Source organism: Notamacropus eugenii, chromosome 1 (assembly GCF_028372415.1).
Source record: "Notamacropus eugenii isolate mMacEug1 chromosome 1, mMacEug1.pri_v2, whole genome shotgun sequence".
NCBI classification, from domain to species: Eukaryota; Metazoa; Chordata; class Mammalia; order Diprotodontia; family Macropodidae; genus Notamacropus; species Notamacropus eugenii.
Genome location: NC_092872.1, coordinates 663,918,440 through 663,937,621, shown reverse-complemented (window position 1 = coordinate 663,937,621; position 19,182 = coordinate 663,918,440). Strand labels below are relative to the sequence as shown.

Sequence of the window (19,182 nt, the reverse complement as noted above, 5' to 3'; positions counted from 1 at the left end):
GCCTGTGATTTTTTTGGTATAAGGGGCTCTCAGGAAGGAATTTCCTCTCCTAATGCAGATAGTTTAAATGACCTGCTACGCATCACAAAGTCCACATCAGTCAGTCAGCCAGTCAACAAGCATGTTGTTGGGGAAAAACACCAACCCTGTCCTCAAAGTGTTTGAATTCTAACAGAGGGAGACAACATGCAAACAACAACATGTACAAGTAAGACACATACAGGTTTAATTGGGGGTAGTCTCAAAAGGAAGGCACGAAGGAAAAGGAAGCCTGGGAACGGCTTTTTGCAAAAGGTAGGGCTTTAGTTGAGACCGGAAGGAAGGCAGGGACACTAGATAGCAGGGATGAAGAAAGGGAACATTCCAGGCATGGGTGATGACCACTAAAAGTGCTTTGAGTCAGGAGATAGTGTCTTATTCAAGAAACAGCAAAGAAGAAAGTGTCATTAGATTTAAGATTACATGGGGTGTGCAAGATTCTAGAAAACCAGAAAATTATGGGGGAGAACAGGTTTTGAGGGGTTTGAAGTCAAACAGGGCAGCCAGGTAGTATAGGGTCAGATCTAGAGTCAGGAAGGCTCATCTTCCTGAGTTCAAATGCAACCTCAGATCCTCACAGGCTGTGTGACTCCGGGCAAGTAACTGAACCTTGTTTGTGTTTTGAGCTGAGGAAGGAAATGGCAAACCACTCTAGTATCTAAAATATGGTCAGGAAGAGTTGGACATGAATGAAAACAACTGGATGAACAAAAGCCAAATTGGATTTTATATTTGATTCTGGAGATAATAGGGAACCACTGAAATTTACTGAATAAGGAGGGCAATAGGACCAGCCCTGGGTTTTAGGAAGATCAATCTGACAGCTGAGTGGAGGATGGATTGCAGTGGGGAGAGAAGATGTAGGGAGACCAATTAGCAGACTATTGCAATAGCTCTGGTGTGAGGTGATGTGGGCATGGACTAGGGTGGTGTCAGAGGGATAGTGTCAGAGGAAGTTATGAAGGCAGAAACAACAGGGCTTGATCACTGCCTGGACATAGGGGTGGGTCCTGAGAGAAGAGTGAAGAGTCAGTGAGGGTGCCCAGGTTTTAAGCCTGGATGCCTGGAAGGAAGGTGGTACCCTCAAGAGTACGAAGAAAGCTCAGAAGTAGAGAAAGTGTGGGGGGAAATAGGCAGTTTACTTTTGGACATGTTTAGTTTAAGAAGTCTATGGGATATGCAGTTTGAAATAAACTCCTAGGAGCTAGAAAATTGCGACATCTCCAATATGTGTTAGAGATGACATGTTTTTGCATAAAGTAGGGCATTTGTAAGCCCTGTTGGGTACTAACACTTAGAGGTGCTGGCACTCCACTTGCAACTCTCCACTAGCTGAAATCACTGGTGATACCAGCCGGTATCTGGCTTTGCATCCTTCCCAATAGTTTTTTAGGGATTTGTTCCCCTTTTCTTCCTTTCCTTGTTAGCTGATCTTAGCACACAGACCTCCACGTTGCTCAGAAGGGGTGAAGAACTAACTTAAGCAAGGGCCTGAGAAGCATTCTGTCTCCTCTCTCATCTCCCAGAGACTCATCTCCATCCTTCTGAGGCAGCTCAAGTCTTCGAGACTTCTCTGCCTACAAAGATTATCTTTCAACATTCTTTAGTAGGATTCATGAGTTTTATGCCTGTGATTCTTTTTTCTTCTGAGAGTAGCAGTTACTTTATCACAAACCATTCCTTTGAAGGCAAGTGCTCCTCAGTGTAGGAAGGAATATGAATAAGTGAATCTGCCCAATCCTCCTTTCCAATTATTTTCTAAGAACCCCCAAAGTAAACGACTTCTTTAGAAAAAGAAAAGCACTATAACATTTGGGTCACCAGTTTTCTCATATGCAAAAAGAGGGATTTGGATTTGATGATCTCGGAAAACCCTTCTCCTTTGGATCGTCTTTGATCTTGTGATCAGTCACTTCCTTTTTCATAGCAAGGCCAGCTCAGGCTGTGCAACAACACTGAATAAATGGCCAAATGGCCCAGGGTGGCTCGCACAGAGAAGGGACTCAAAGGCAGGTGACTGAAGTATCTACCCTCAAACATAAAATCCTCCTTAAGTGTCAACTAGGTAAAGACACACAGAATTCAAAGTTGAATCTGTTATATGAATTACACTAAATACATCTACATACATATATGTATGTATGTATATATAAATTATAACTATAAAATTTGCAAAATAATGGCAAAAGGCATATACTGTGAAACTATCAAATGAAGACACTGCAGTACAGTGAACTCAGTAAGTAACTAACATCATATATGATGTTCAAGGAGGCACCTGGATTGCAAATCCTTCAACATGCATTTAAGCAATGGAGATGCAAAGAAAGGCAAAAATATAGTCCCTGGCTTCAAAGAGTTTACTTTCTAATAGGAGAGAGAGTATGTGAATAACTACGTACACACAAGAGATATACAGAAACTAGACAGAAGGTATTCTCAAAGAAAAAGCACTAGCAACATGGGAGGTTTGAGGGGAGGGAGTTAACTTCCCAGTTCTACCATGTCCTGACCCACAACATTTTGTGGGCCAACACTGTATTGCAGCACAACCCTGGGGCAAAGAGAAGGTATTTCAAAGCTGCCAAAGTTATTTTCTTGAAGTGCACGTTTGACCGTGTCATTTGTCACCATCACCAACCTTACCCAGATGCACACTCAGTAAAACTCAAGTGGTTCCCTATTACTTCCAGAATCAAATATAAAGTTCTGTATTTGGTATTTAAGGTTACTTATAACCTGTCTTCTTCCTATCTTTTAATTTTCCTATGCATTTCCCTTATATACTCTCTGACCAAGCAACACTAATCTCCCAACCTTGTCTTTTCAATGGCTACTGCTCATACCAGGGATCTGTTTTCTGTTCACTTTTGGCTCCTAGTTTCTCTGAAGAGTCAGTTCCTTCTGCAGGAGACCTTTCCCTTCCCCACTAGTGCCTCTCCTCTGACCTACCTTCCATTTTCACTGTTTCTCTTTTATGCAGTGTTATCTGTATGCTGTTTCCCCTATTCCAACGTGAGCCCCTTGAAGGAAAGGGCCATATAACCCTTTCTTTGCATCCCTAGGGTTCAGCACAGTGCTTGGCACACAAGCAAGTGCTTGTTCACTGACATGATGGACTGCTTGATACCTCTTGGCTGTGACCCTGGAAGAGCTGCTTTCCTTCTCAGGCAATTCTCTCTCAGTATAAAGGGCAGAGTAGGTGCCAAGCTGCACTGGCTGAAGAGGTTTCTTCAGCAGCAGTCTCCTACTCCAGTGAAATCACAGATCTGACTGCACCCCTCTCTTGCAGACGAGAAGGGAGGGTAACACCTTTTCTGGAGCAGAAATGCCAAAGACAAAAGTTTGCAGACTTTTCTACTTAAACGTCAAGCTGGAATGCTGTTGACCTGCTCCTGAAAGACAACCTGTGAGTACCATGCTGTGAACAGGATGGTGGTCTGTCTTTCAGAGCATTTCCTTATCCATGATTCAGTATTTTTAAAAGTAGTTTTCATGGAAATGTGGCATGTCACTAGCATTCTCCTATAAGTGAATATTCTCCAGATACGACTTCTTTGCATTTCATTGTACAATCACCAAAATAAAAGCAAGTTTATTACATGAAAGTTTTATTATAGAGAGCAAAACACATGATTCTTTCAATAACTTTCTGAACTCAAAGCTACAGACCCACTTGGATCTGTAGAAAGTTTCAGTTTAGAGGGGCAATAAACAAAGGATTTATACACCTCAATTACAGAGTGCATATGAAATGTCATATATAACTCATAAATTGGACTCATGTCTGACTCATAACTCATACATTGAATTCAACTGTGTGGAGAGCCACCCTATACTTCAGAAGGTCATCAGAAAACAGGCCTGGAAAGGAGACTTGTGCTGTGTAGAAAGTGAAATGGTTTTCTAAAGAGTTAGAGAAATGGCTCAATATCTACTAATGACAAGCCAATTTCCCCAGAAGCTTCACCCAATGAGCCAAATGAGGCTCTGTGACATGTGTCTCCCGAGGGCACATAGAACAAGTTGTTCAAGAAGAAATATTCAGTTTCCTTAATTATTCAACAGGCAACTACTAAAGAAGGGGCATGTTCAGAGACACCTGATAATATGACTTGTTTCTAATCCCTAGACAAGTTCTCACATATCTGAGCTATAATTAGTAAAACTGAAATTAAAATTTGGTGTCCAGTGCGATGCTCACAAAACACGAATGAGATCGAGGGTTATCCTAGATCGGGGAATATCAATATTGATCACTTTGACTTCCACTCTCTCGCCAGGGCCCAGTCCAAGACTCCTCCTCTTCTTCACTTTAGAAAGCTTTGCTTCTGTAATGTTTCGAATGGGAATCAGCCCTGACTTGCCCACTCCTATATCCACAAAAATCCCAAAGAGAGTAGCATTCTCGACTTTTCCAGTGAGAATTGTTCCAACATTCAGATCTTCTAGGCAGACTATGCTCCTCTTGAAGTCAGGTTTATCAAAATCTTTAAGGAAAAGAGGAAAAAAAGATAAAATCAAAATCAATCACACTATGGTATTTCCTAGTTACAATATTAGTCTGTCAATAAGTACTTGTTGAGTATGTCCAACCCTACATTAAGCACCATGGAGGGTCCAAAGGGACCTGGAAATGCTGTCCCAGTTAATTACAATCTAGTTGGAAGAGAGGACAGACATAACATATACACATTAAACAGTCTGAAGAAACTTATTAAAAAACCACATTAATATAATACCAAATGAGTCTAAAAAAAGTAAAAAGGCCATAGAGACACTCACTGCTAGATGACAGAAAAATAAGAGTATGATTTTGGTCAAATGATACCACAACACTCATTAAATTCTAAGAAAGATGTAAAACAGTTGATTAGAGGCTCCATCTGTCCACAAATTTCTCAAATTCATCTATCTATCCAACATGTTTTGACTTCCTCCTATGCTTTATAAGGACTGGTCCTGGAACACTGAGACAGGAGGTACTTGGGAGGATGTAACAATGAAGAAGGCACTGGTTTTGCCCTTTACAGAGTCTACTTGATTAAGAGGATTCTAACTTTGTGAATAAACGTGAATGAAAGACTCACAAACATAGAGACCAATGGAAGTTTCCAGAAAATGTCACTGTATTTACATAATCACTTGTGACCAATTCTTGACTATTTAGATTCCGCATTCTTCTCATAACTTCGGAGTGCCAGAAATGGAGTCAGGAAGATCTGAATTCAATTCCTGCCTCAGACATTTAATGGACAAGTCTGTCTCCATCTTCTCATCTATAAAATGGTGATAATAACACCTCCTAGGGTTGTTATGAAGATAATATTTTCAGAAAACTCTGCAAACCTTAAAGCACTATATAAATACGGCTATTATTAGCATTACTACTATTTGGATCCATATTCATTAATTTCTTTCTCAGAGAACAAAAAAAGGGGGAAAGAAAATGGAACTGAAATCAAGTTGGCTATTTGTGAGCATGCTGCTCAGGTAAAAAGGACTGCATATGGGAGGAGCCTGGAATGCATAGCTGAAATGAAGGTTGTGGGTTAACTGTGGATTTCATTTCTCCCTCTTTTCCCTTGCTTTCCTTTTGTAGAATTGCCAAGCACTGACTATAGCAATAAAGAGCACATTCTATATTCAAAACCCCTACTTATGATACATCACTTCTACCCCTCCTCCCTCTCATCTTCTCTTTTTCCACAGCTGTCATGCTCCATCCTGACAGCTCACTGAAGTCGTCTTCTACATTTGCCTCAGCAACTGGTCAGCTCTTTTCTCCATTTCTCAACCTATCACACAACCCCATCCCCTTCTCCACCCCACTTCAACCAATCACAGCACAACTGTGAATTAAAAGAAAATTCAGTTTTTTCCTTAAAACACACACGCAAAAATCTTTTTCCATACCACAAAAAAAATCTGAAATTTCAACAGACTCTACATGACATGTAATTCTGCAGAAAGAGAATGCACCTCATTACTTGATGATGACACAGTGAATTCCAAGAGCAAGAAACCTGTTGTAATGTAATACCACCCTGAGAAAGGGCCACGTTCATGCAAAATAAAACCACAGAGCCGATCAGGCCTAAGGACAAGATGCGCTGTCAGGCCCCATAGGAATTGTTCTATGTTTGAAAACTCTCTCCTCTCCCCTTTCCTGCAGGCAACCAGCTGCTTCAGATTCCCTAAGGATTCCTGATCAGCTGTTTAGTTTAATTTTGCATGGAAAATCTGAGTCAGGAATTACTTTACATGTTCCTGAAGGCAGGTTGGGCCATAGGGACAAATGAAAGTTTTTGAAAAGTCTGCAATATCAATATTTTAACACTTTGACAGACAAGTCTAATCCTGCCCCTAATACAAGTTATAAATACTATGAGTAGTATCTACAAGTGTTAATCTAAATAGAATTGATCATATCAAATGAAAAACACTCAGGACATATGAGAAAAAAATTTAGGAGAAGGTGACTGGGGCCCTGGGAAAGTAAGCACATTTGAGAAAATGTAAAATGCAGAAAAAGGACAAAATAAATAATTTAATACTTCCAAAGACTAACTGGGTATTCATTCTACCTACATGGATTAGAATGCCTTTAAACCTTAAGAGAGTATGGTATTTTTAAATTGCTATGTTAAAAAACAAATTAACCAACTGGTGATGAGCCATTAAGAACTTAGTGAGGCTAGTCCATGAACAAAAGATACTGCCATCAAAGCCAGGCCTTTCTAACTTTATAGAACCTGCTAGAACAGCAGGTGGTATGTCCTCCGAGAAACCCTGGGCACCTCCATGCATGCCACAATAAGATATGGGACAACTTCTGCGTAGGGCTTCAATGAAAGATGAGACAAATTACTCAACTTTTTTCCGGTCTTTTTCTAAGTAAAATAAGGAGATTGGGTTAAATGAAAGTTTAGATTGTTTACAGCTCTAAATCTTATAAACATACTATCTATGAATATCAAGATTATTGGCAATCTTAAAAAACTTTGGAAAACATGATTAGGTAGATTCTGCTCATGGGCACTCTTCCCTCTTACTATGGTTCTTAAGAATGCTCTCAAATGCTCTCACTCTCTGTGGTGAAAGTAAAGAACAATCTGAACTAGGAGAAAATAAATATAGGAATATTATCTAATTTCTTTAGTGCTGTTTTGACAAATACCATGCAAGGATCTGAAGGCAGTGATTTAGAGACTGGATAGGTTCTGAATTAACTTTCACAAAGGTCTTCAGAATTCTACCTGGGTGATATTTAGAAAAAGTCACCAAGAGGCATGTGACTGGGGATAAGGGGTGACACACATAGGTATATTTGAGTGTAGTCAGGTGGTATAATGGAAAAAGAAGGAGAAGAGAATGAAATGATTAAGCTTTTATTAAGTACCTACTACATGCAAGGCACTGAGATAGGAACTTTACAAATATTATCTCATGTGTGTTAATTGAGGAGTTAGAAACCCTGGCCTGATGCTACTTTAGTAACTCATTAACTCTATTTGTTTAATTTTCCTTTCCTGCTATGAAGATCAAAAATATCCATTAATCAACAAGCATTTATTAACCATCTACTACATGCCAGGCACTGTGATAGGCACTGGGGATACACAGACAAAAATGAAGCAATCTATGTCCCTAAGCGGTAGACATTACAAGAGTTATATAAATATGCTGATATACAGTACATACAAAATAACTGGGAGGATAGTATTGTCAGCTGGGAGTCAGCAAAGACTTTCCAGACAGCACTTTTAAAAAAAGGGGGGAATCTAAATGAAGGAAAGGAAGAAGAGAGAGTGCTGCAGGCACAGAGGACAGATAGCAAGTGCCAGGATGAGGAGATGGGGTGTCTCATGTGAGATAGAGCAAGACAGCCAGTTTGGCTGTATGGCAGTCAGTCAGGCAACACATGTCTGATTAAGTATTTGCTATGTGCCAGACACTGTCAATGCTGAGGATAAAAAGAAAGGCAAAATTAGTCTTTGTCTTTGAGGACTGACTCCCTACCGCTAACAGGGAGGACAAGATATTAACAACCAGGTGGTATACACATGATATTGAGTAGATGGAAAACAAAAGCGAGGTGGGAAGGTCAGCCAGGAACAGCTGGGGCAGGACAGATTAGGAAAGATCTGCAGAAGGTGGGATTTGAGGAGACTGAAAGAAATGAGGTGAAAAAAGAGGTATAGAGGAAGAGGAAGAGCATCCAGGCTTGGGGGATAATCTGTACAAAACCATGGAGGCAGGAAATGGGAGTTTCACATTCTAGAACAACAAGGTGGCCATGCTGCTAGAGAGCCAAACACAAGGAGTCCAGAAAGGGAGCAAGGAGCCAGATTATAAAAAAGCTTTAAATGTAAAAAAGGGGGTGGGGAGTGGTGTTAAAAGAAAGCTTGGTCTGGACCTTGTCCTGGTCAATGAGGCAAACTCAAGAAAAGAAAGGTAAAAGTACCTTATTAGCACATCAGGCAAGCAGTTGGATGTGACCACAGATTTCAAACTAAGCTCTACACAGCAGTAAACAACTTCCATATGAGGACAAAAGTATGTTAATTAGTACACATAATCGTGAGGAAATGGGATTAATGCTTTACCTCCATTACGTCACCATAGGAAGATGGGGTTAGTGTGCATGTGCAAGGGGTATTTTCAGAACAACATCTCCTGCAGATTGGCTGTCATGACTGAGTGACCCTAAAGTCTAAAGAAGGTCTAAGCACGGAGTTCTTCAGACTGACTACACAAGTGGCTACATTTACATGATCCAAATCATGCCATCTGTATTACTGGAGGTACTGTAACAATAATTTAAATGGGAAGATCTTTCCCATTCAATAACAGGCCCATGTGACCAGCTTAAATCACATGGAAGCCTATATCATGTGTTTGGAGCAGCTTGCTGAACAGGAAGGTGGAACAGCAAGGGTACAACAGACTAAGAGCAGTTAGGGCAGGGAGAGGACACAGCCAAGCAGACAGCAAAGCTCCTGTTTGTTTGTGGGAAGGGGGGAAGGCTTGGGAATGGCTGTGTCCCTGCAGTGCTAATGTGTATTGACTTCTTGGCTACTATGATGGATTTGACTTTTCAGTGTCTGAATAAATGTTTTTCTTCTGCCTTCTATATGGAGTTGCAATTGAGAACTATACTGGCATATTCATAGTCACCATCCGTGCTATGAATATTGCCTTTGCGATACAGGTACTAGGGAGTCAATGAGCCATTGAGCAGAGGAATAATGAATAAGGGTAGATAGGCATGTTAGCCCCAGCTTGTGAAGGGTTTTAAAAGGTAAGCCAAGGAGCTTATATTTGTTTCAAGAAGCAAGAGGGGGTCAGTGGAGTGCACTGAGAGGGTAAAATGGTCACACTAGAACTTAAAAAAAAATATTTTACTAGCTGTGTAGACAGTGGATCAGAGAGGGAGATTTGAGGGACAGAGACCAATTAGAGGATTGAAATAGTCTAGTAAAGAGGTTATGAGGATTGAATTAGAATGTGAGTGTGTGAGTAGATCTAAGCAGAGAGAAGAAAGCAACATTGTGAAAGTAGAAAGTATAAGATTTGACAAATAGAGTGAGGGAGGAGTAAAGAGTGAAACAATGTCAAAGTTGAAAACTGGAGTGTCTGGAAGAATGGTAGTGCCCTCAACAGGAGGTTCTAAAAGAGGATGTTTTTGTGGTGAAGACAAGTTCATTTTGGCCATGTTTTAATTTGAGATGCCTATGAGACATCTTGTTGATGGACAAATGAAAAAAATAAGTACATGAAAATGATGAAATATACGTGTGAGAAAGTAAGTACCATGAAATACAAAAATGTAAATATGAGGCATTAACAATATTCACCCCTTACCTGTTCGGAAGTCAAAGCTTTCAGGTTTACTCAGACCATCGATGATAATTTGCAACGTATGTACTGTTGTTTCCAAACTTTTAGCAATTTCTTCTACTCCTTCCTTTTGAAGAAGTGAATTTATTTTTTGTTGCATTTCAGGCTTTCCAATTTCACAGAGGTTGCCGCCAATAAGAGATAAAAACCTTTAATGGTTAAAAACAAAATAAAGCAAAAAAAAAATACCTCTTTAATATTTTTACTCAGCATCATTAAATTCCCTTCATTGTTTACCCCTATATTTTCACTTATCTCTGAAATGTGCATAGATCCACATGTATGATCAAAAATTTGGTGATCATTTGCTGTGTATTTTAAACTGTGCTAGATGTTGTAGACCATTAATTTAACTTCAATCTTCCTACATTTCTTTTACTTTAATTTTTTTTTTAATCTTATGTGACACAGTGAATAATCAAGTGCTTAACTTATAGCCAGGAATGCACAAGTTCAAATTCCGATCCTATGCAACTTTCTTGACTTTTCTGAGCTTTACTTTCCTCATCTGAAAAAGGGGATAATAAACAACACCTACCTCACAAGGTTGTTGTGAGGATCAAATGAGGAAATGTACATAGAGAGTTTTGTAAACTATATATGCTACTGTTGTTGTTAGGTAGCAAGGACTACATCTGTTGTAATCACTCTCAGAATCCAGTATAGTACGAAATACAAAGTGATGTTTAATTAAAACACTACTGATGATTATTTTTCTTGGTTTCATGTGTTGCAAAAAGACTGCAACACACCAACTTAGCAGGAACTTTGAAGAACAAAGTGTAAAATAAGTTATCTGAAGATGGTCTAGTTCTATGGAGGAGGATGAGAGGTAGCCAACTGGAATACTCCACTGGTACTCTCAAGATGTTAAAAGAAACTGAGAAAGGCCTCCAAGATAATGGGTGGATCCCCTCTGGTGAAGTTATGGGAAGACATGGCTAAAAGTCACAGACGATACTAAGGTACAGACTGGTGGTGATCGGTATCACTAGAAGAAATTTCTGAAACAATAAAATCACAGATTCATTTAATTATGATTTTATTAGGGTAGGGAATTTCTGGCACTACCAGTAGGCAACTCATCTGACATCCCAGAGAGTTGCCTGGAAACATTAAAAGATCAAGTGGCTTGCCCATGATCACAATAGCAGTATGTCTGAAACAAAATCTGAACCCATATCTTCCCAATCAAAGATCATTTCTTGCTGTTTTAGGTACTAAAGACTGAAATGCGAGAAATTTCTTATCCAATAGGGAAGTTGAGGCATATAAGCAACTACAATACAGTGTTAAAAGTCCTATTAGAAAACAGCAGTCAAAACCCTGTGGTGCTGCTCAGTTATGTTCAACTCTTCATGACCTCATTTGGGATTTTCTTGACAAAGATATTGAAGTAGTTTGTTATTTCCTTCTCCAGCTCATTTTACAAGATTTGTCATTATGCTAGGCATAATGGTATTTCTACATCTTTGAATTTCATTTTATTGATTAACGGCGCTTTAAAAAAGTCAACTCAGTAAGCAGGCAGTCAATGATGCTCTCAAATTCTTTCTTCCCTAACTAAAAGATGATGCAGCAACATAGGGGTTAAAAAACAAAGAAACTTGATGGAAAACCCTGTCCTCAATCAGAACTGACCCTCTGGAAAGGCTATTGCAGCATTGCTGAAAAACTTTTTAGATTTCAAGGCTATGTTGCTGAATCTTACTGGAAAAAAGACCCTTGGGTTCCACAAGTGGCTGTTATTCTCCTACACAGTACTGAAAATTTCTAATTTACTACTTAAACACTGGCAAACGGTCCATGGTCAGAATTTGCTCAGGTCTTGCCCTACAGCTCTGGGAATAAAAGCAACTTTTCAGAAAAAATCTTTGCAAACATCTTTCATCAAAACATATAGTACTCAGGGTATTAAACTGTTTTACCTAATGGACTAATGAAATAAAATCATGTACTCTCAAGGAAATAAAAAATGTTGCTTGGGATTCTAATTTAGGAGAATAAAGTCTAAACTTCTTAAACTAGAACTTATAGTTCTCTAAAACTAGAACTATAGTCTGACTCCAACACACCTTTCCAGCTTTTATGTTCCACTATTCCCTCTGACATTCTGCTTCAGCCAGGTTGGACTATTAGCCATTTTCCAAACATACAACGTGTCTTCCTTGGTTTTCTTCATGTTATTCTTTCTGCCTAGAATATCTTTTCTTTTATCTTTGCCTGGTGAATAACACCTATACTTCAGGGACTAACAATTATATACACATATGCATGCAAATATACATACACATACATGAACACACAATTATATATCCATAATTTTTTTCATTTATATATATATATGTGTACGTATGCATACTTTTCTGTCTCCTCTTACTTTCCCCATTGGACTTGATTTTTCTTTCTTTTGCATGCTCCCATAGCGCCCAGTCTAGAATTCTGAAGACCTGAATTCAAATCTGGCCTCAGACACTTACTTGCTGTAACACCCTGGGCAAGTCACTTAACCCTGTTTGCTTCAGGGGCTAATCTTGTAAAATAAGTTGGAGAAGGAAATAGCAAACTACTTCAATACCTTTGTCAAGAAAATCCCAAATGAGGTCATGAAAAGTTGAACATAACTGAACAGCACCACAGGGTTTTGATTGCTGTTTTCTAATAGCACTTTTAATACTGTATTATAGCTGCTTATATGCCTTGACTTCCCTATTGAATAAGAAATTTCTCACATTTCAGTCTTTAGCACCTAAAACAGCAAGCACTGAATCTCTTGTTGACCTGAAATGAAACTGGTAGTCTGAAAGGAAGAGAAAGTGTGTGTGTGTGTGTGTGTGTGTGTGTGTGTGTGTGTGTGTGTGTGTGTGTGTGAGAGAGAGAGACAGAGAGAGAGAGAGAGAGAGAGAGAGAGAGAGAGAGAGAGAGAGAGAGAGAGAGAGAGAGAGAGAGAGAGAGAGAGAGAAAGTGAGAGAGAGAGAGAGAGAGAAATATAGACAGAGTGCATGAGTGTGTGTGTTCATGCACAGACTCTCCACAGCACAGCTGAGAGGGTTAGCTGCTAACTGTTGGTGCTGAAGGACAGGCTGTGGCATGACAAGGTTCCAGTGACAGGACACAGCTGTTTGAGCTCTGACTGACATGGCAGATGTAACATGGCAATCTTTACCAACAGCCAACTTCCTTATTCAACTTTCTAAATAATCCATGCTTTGCTGACCAAGCTTCGCTGGCATCTACTGAGTTTCGTTGGACTACAACTGGATGACTATTAGCTGAGTAACTTTCAAATACCCAGGCTGTTTCCCCTCATCCACTGCCCATCTATGGCTAAATGTGCCCTGTGCCTCATGCCCCACTAAAAAAAGGTTGTATTCACAAATTAAATTTCTAACTAAGAGGAATATGTTATTATTAATAAATGTGACCAGAGGGACTAAGTCTCCAAATACACTACACAAGAACTAGTGATCCAGTGGAAATAAAACTAAACTGAGAAAGGGCAGACCTAGCCTTCAGCATCATCTACGCCCCTCATTTGCTTGTGTGAATAATTAATTTGACCTCTGGGCCACAGTTTTTCACCTGCAAAACAAGGATGAGGTATCTGCCCATAAGTAAGGATGATGCAAGAGCAAAGAGAATAAATGAAAAAGTGTTACGGTTTTCCACAATCAGGAACCACCCTACCCTTCTATCCTTACCTCTTTCCCTTCAGTTAATTAGGCAAAATATAAAGTCTCCTGAACTACACTGTCTAGTCTCCAGGCATTTGCTTATTCCCAAGGCTTACAATGTTCTCCTTCTTCATCTAGCTTATTGAATTCCTACTCCAATCCCTAAAGCCTAATTCCAAAGAAATCTAATATTTCTCTGATCCTCTTCCAACCCCTGCTACCTCATACTCAGGTGGGTGGGAGTATTTATATGGTGCTTCCCAAGAGGCAAGTACAGAGCCCTTACATACTTGTTTTGTACCTTTCTAATAAGATATAGTTTTATGTTTGTATCATCCTCCCAAAAAGTAACCTCCATGAGGGTAGGAAGTATTTCTTCTCTGAATATTTAGCTCCCTCTGCACTCAGTATAACAATATACACTTAGCAAAAATTTCATAAATATTTGTTGAATGAGTGAAGCAGATTTAAGCTCTTTGGAATAAAGGTGTCATCCAGATTACAATATACACTGATATTATGATTTCTATAATTGCTTTTTATTTTTTTTTTTTCATTATTAAATTTATTTATTTAACTTTTAACATTCATTTTCACAAAATTTTGGGTTACAAATTTTCTCCCCTTTTATCCCCTCCCCCCCCAAACACCAAGCATTCTAATTGCCCCTATGACCAATCTGCTCTCTCTTCTATCATCCCTCTCTGCCCTTGTCTCCATCTTCTCTTTTGTCCTGTAGGGCCAGATAGCTTTCTATACCCCTTTACCTGTTTTTCTTATTTCCTAGTGGCAAGAACATTACTCGACAGTTGATCCTAACACTTTGAGTTCCAACTTCTCTTCCTCCCTCCCTCCCCACCCCTTCCCTTTGGAAGGCAAGCAATTCAATATAGGCCATATCTGTGTAGTTTTGCAAATGACTTCCATAATAGTTGTGTTGTATAGGACTAACTATATTTCCCTCCATCCTATCCTGTCCCCCATTACTTCTATTCTCTTTTGATCCTATCCCTCCCCATGAGTGTCGACCTCGAATTGCACTCTCCTCCTCATGCCCTGCCTTCTATCATCCCCCCCACCCTGCTTGTCCCCTTATCCCCCACTTTCCTGTATTGTGAGATAGGTTTTCCTACCAAAATGAGTGTGCACTTTATTCTTTTCTTTAGTGGAATGTGATGAGAGTAGACTTCATGTTTTTCTCTCACCTCCCCTCTTTATCCCTCCACTAATGAGTCTTTTGATTGCCTCTTTTATGAGAGATAATTTGCCCCATTCCATTTCTCCCTTTCTCTTCCCAATATATTTCTCTCTCACTGCTTGATTTCATTTTGTTTTAAAGATATGATCCCATCCTATTCAATTCACTCTGTGCACTCTGTCTCTATGTATGTGAGCGTGTGTGCATGTGTAATCCCACCCAGTACCCAGATACTGAAATGTTTCAAGAGTTACAAATATTGTCTTTCCATGTAGGAATGTAAACAGTTCAGCTTTAGTAAGTCCCTTATGACTTCTCTTTGCTGTTCACCTTTTCATGGTTCTCTTCATTCTTGTGTTTGAAAGTCAAATTTTCTTTTCAGCTCTGGTCTTTTCATCAAGAATACTTGAAAATCCTCTATTTCATTGAAAGACCATTTTTTCCCCTGAAGTATTATACTCAGTTTTGCTGGGTAGGTGATTCTTGGTTTTAGTCCTAGTTCCTTTGACTTCTGGAATATACTGTTCCATGCCCTTCGATCCCTTAATGTAGAGGCTGCTAGATCTTGTGTTATCCTGATTGTATTTCCACAATACTTGAATTGTTTCTTTCTAGCTGCCTGCAGTATTTTCTCCTTGACCTGGGAACTCTGGAATTTGGCCACAATGTTCCTAGGAGTTTCTCTTTTTGGATCTCTTTCAGGCGGTGTTCTGTGGATTCCTTGAATATTTATTTTGCCCTCTGGTTCTAGAATCTCAGGGCAGTTTTCCTTGATAATTTCATGAAGGATGATGTCTAGGCTCTTCTTTTGATCATGGCTTTCAGGTAGTCCCATAATTTTTAAATTGTCTCTCCTGGATCTATTTTCCAGGTCTGTTGTTTTTCCAATGAGATATTTCACATTATCTTCCATTTTTCCATTCTTCTCTCTTTGTTCTGTGATTTCTTGGTTTTGCATAAAGTCATTAGCCTCCATCTGTGCCATTCTAATTTTGAAAGAACTATTTTCTTCAGTGAGCTTTTGAATCTCCTTTTCCATTTGGCTAATTCTGCTTTTGAAAGCATTCTTCTCCTCATTGGCTTTTTGAACCTCTTTTGCCAATTGAGTTAGGCTAGTTTTTAAGGTGTTAATTTCTTCAACATTTTTTTGGGTCTCCCTTAGCAGGGAGCTGATCTGCTGTTCATGCTTTGACTTCATGTCTCTCATTTCTCTTCCCAGCTTTTCCTCCACCTCTCTAACTTGATTTTCAAAATTCTTTTTGAGCTCTTCCATGGCCTGAGCCCATTGGGTGGGCTGGGACACAGAAGCCTTGATTTCTGTGTCTTTGCCTGATGGTAAGCATTGTTCTTCCTCATCAGAAAGGAAGGGAGGAAATGCCTGTTCGCCAAGAAAGTAACCTTCTATAGTCTTATTTCTTTTCCCTTTTCTGGGCATTTTCCCAGCCAGTGACTTGACCTCTGAATATTTTCCTCACACCCACCTCACCTCCTGATCCTCCCAGCCCGTGTTTGTGGTCTGAGATTCAAATGCTGCTTCCAGCCTCAGGGCTTTTGGCGGGGGCAGGGCTGCTATTCAGTATGAGATTATGATCTGGTGCTGAGATTGGGGCAGGGCCACCTCTCAGGCTCAGTTCCCTCAGGGGGTTTATGAGCAGACCTTCCGCAATGGATTCAGGCTCCCGCCCGCTTGGGGAGCCCCTGTCTGCAGTCGCCTCTCAGCTTCTACCTCCCGGGGGGGGGCCTGAATTATGGGGGCACCCCACTCCCCTCTCGACCCGCCAAAGAGACTCTCTCACCCACCCCTGTCACCTGTGGGTGGAGGGACTTGTGCGGCCGCTGGAGAACCCGTCCCTGAAGCCTGCTCGGATCTGTTTCTCTCGGTGCCGCAGCCGTGGCCACAGCAGGTCTGGGCTGGGCTTTGTGTCTGCAGCGCGACGGACCTTTTGCGAGAGGTTTGCAGATCCCTCTGTTATAATTGCTTTTTAAAAAATAATCACACCAATGTAGATACTAACTGAATGAAAAAGGGCTAAAGAAATCTTGGTAACTGGATGTAATAAAAACTACTCTGCAATAAGAAGTGATGACAATAAAGAACATGAAGATTGTGAGGAAAAGATTCTAGAAAAGCTTATGAACTGAAATAAAGTAAAGAAAGCAGAACTAGGAAAAGACTAAATAAGGTGACTAGGACAATGCAAATGCAAAAACCATCCCTGCCTCCTCCCCCTTCCCCCCCAAAAACATTATAATGAGTGAGCTTGGTCCCAAAGAAGAGAAAAGTGCCCCTCTCAGTCTGCTTTGCAGAGGTCTGGAGCTGGGATATGGATGGGTGTCACATAGATGGTCAGACAAAGCTCAGATATTGGTTAGTTTGACCGAACATTTTTCTCTCTTTTTTCATATTCTTAGTTATACAGGGAAGGATTTCTTAATAAGTCTGTGAATTTCATAACTGCATTGCAATATTGTTGATTTCCTTTGAAATCCTATGAGTATAGTTTAGGTATTTTAAAACCACTCTTTTTAGTTTCGTTCCACAAGTGTCCCCAAACTGCTGCCAAAGAAGCTATGATATTAAAAAGGTTAAGAACATGCCTGTATAAGGAGTAGAAGGGGTATGTATATATTTGGAAAAGAAGGAGATGTAAAAATAGAAGATAGACATTTTAAAAGTAATAACTATGGAAAGAAAATAGCTAAAGTGACAACATGAAGTTACCAAAATGACTCAGGCCCTGCTGCTCTGGACTACTGGGTTGTCTATGGCATTAACTCTTTGAGCTGAGCAGTGATTTTAAGTAGTGTCAGGTCACACATAAATCTTTCATTATCAGTCTAGATACAGGAGCTGACACAGGGGCAAAAATTTCCCCAAACAGTGAATAAGTATTAGCCTCAATATCAGAAACATTTAATACAGCAGGCTAACTTGGATCTTTCTGGCTTTGTATGAGGGACTACATGCTACCAGTCATTTCCACATTTTAGAAATCTGTTTATAGTGGTTACAGATGTGGGGGGAGGGGGGGGCAGGGAGGGGTAATGTAGCCCGGTTAAACTGTATGCATACTTTATAAATCATTTTCACTCTCATCCAAAGCCTAAGGGCATTTGCCACAAAAATCAATAAAAACCACCAAGTTGGGGTCAGTGCTCATGCTGCACATTGATCCAGTCTATTTTGATACAGCATGGCTAAGAACAAAGTTAAATACTTTTTCATTTAGAAAACTTTGGTAAAGTTACAACAAGGGTGGATGAACAGGAAAATGGCAATCCAAGTAATTCAGAGAGAAAGGAACCATAAAATAAACTAAGTGTAGGTTTTATCCAAATGGCTAACCTTAATCTTGTAGATGCAGCACTACCTAGTGTGATGGCACGCCCATTTAACAGCTCCTATTGTACTGATTATATGAATACCCCTACATATACACTGAATTCTGATTGTGAGAATATTCATTTGTTTCAACACAAAATTTAGGAATCGGTTACGAAATTTCAGTCTTTGCAGATCAAGAAGGTTCACATTCCCAGTCTCAAAAAAAAAAAAAGTTCAAATGAAACTGTTATCTTCAAGATTTGAAGCATAAAATGTTAAGTGACAAATGGAGATAGTGATTAAAAGCAGTTAAAAACAATTATAGTTTTAAAAAATTAATTACATTTTCCCTACAATGTCACCACCATAAATTAATGGGAAATTACCCTCAAACCTGGGTAAATTTCACCAAATAGGTGATTTTAAATGGAAATTTTTTCCAAAGTTATGTCAAACTCTGATGTGCACCACTAAATGTCAGCAGTTTTTTCAGTCTAAGACAGTCATGCTGAGTTGCTGATGTTTTTTATTTAATACATAATTTCATCCATCTTACTTAAAAGTTAAAAAGTAGCATAAATGCAACAAATAAGCACATCATGTTCTTTTAGCAACACATCTGCACAAAGTTAAAACAGACCTCATGACTGCAGATCATGCCTACTTTCAAACACAATTCCAAATAATCAGAAATGACTAATACTTTTCATAAGAATCTTATGCTTTTTCTTTTGACAAGGAATAAGAAATTTTGTACAAGATATAGTAATTCTCTAAAACTTTATAAGACTTCAGATGCAGTCCCTCTTATGTAATAATTTCCAGCAACGTCATCTAGGGCTGAGAGACCTGGGTTCATTACGTTAAAAAGCAGTGTGATATGCAAGAGAATGAACAGTGAGTGATGCAATATAGTCACTAAAAACAACTTAATATTAGCATGTGCCTTGTGGGTGAAACAAATAGGATTGTAAGTCCCAACCAGAGAGAGACATACTATGAGGGTAAAATACTTCCAGTTGCCTTTATTTACTCCAAATACT

The 19,182-nt window shown here is 39.5% G+C and overlaps 1 protein-coding gene across 7 annotated transcripts in view; it reads right to left on the bottom strand.

The window, feature by feature from the left end:
• Positions 1-3,633: 3,633 nt before the first annotated feature.
• Positions 3,634-19,182, bottom strand: part of SRBD1 (S1 RNA binding domain 1) — a 348,418-nt gene continuing 332,869 nt past the window's right edge. For all 7 annotated transcript variants that reach the window (XM_072635709.1, XM_072635712.1, XM_072635714.1 and 4 more), the window contains 2 exons: positions 9,907-10,091; positions 3,634-4,529 (listed from right to left, as the gene is read on the bottom strand). In XM_072635709.1, the coding sequence (XP_072491810.1) occupies positions 4,240-4,529; positions 9,907-10,091 (475 nt within the window). In that variant the 3' untranslated portion in view covers positions 3,634-4,239. The remainder of the gene's footprint in view (positions 4,530-9,906; positions 10,092-19,182) is intronic.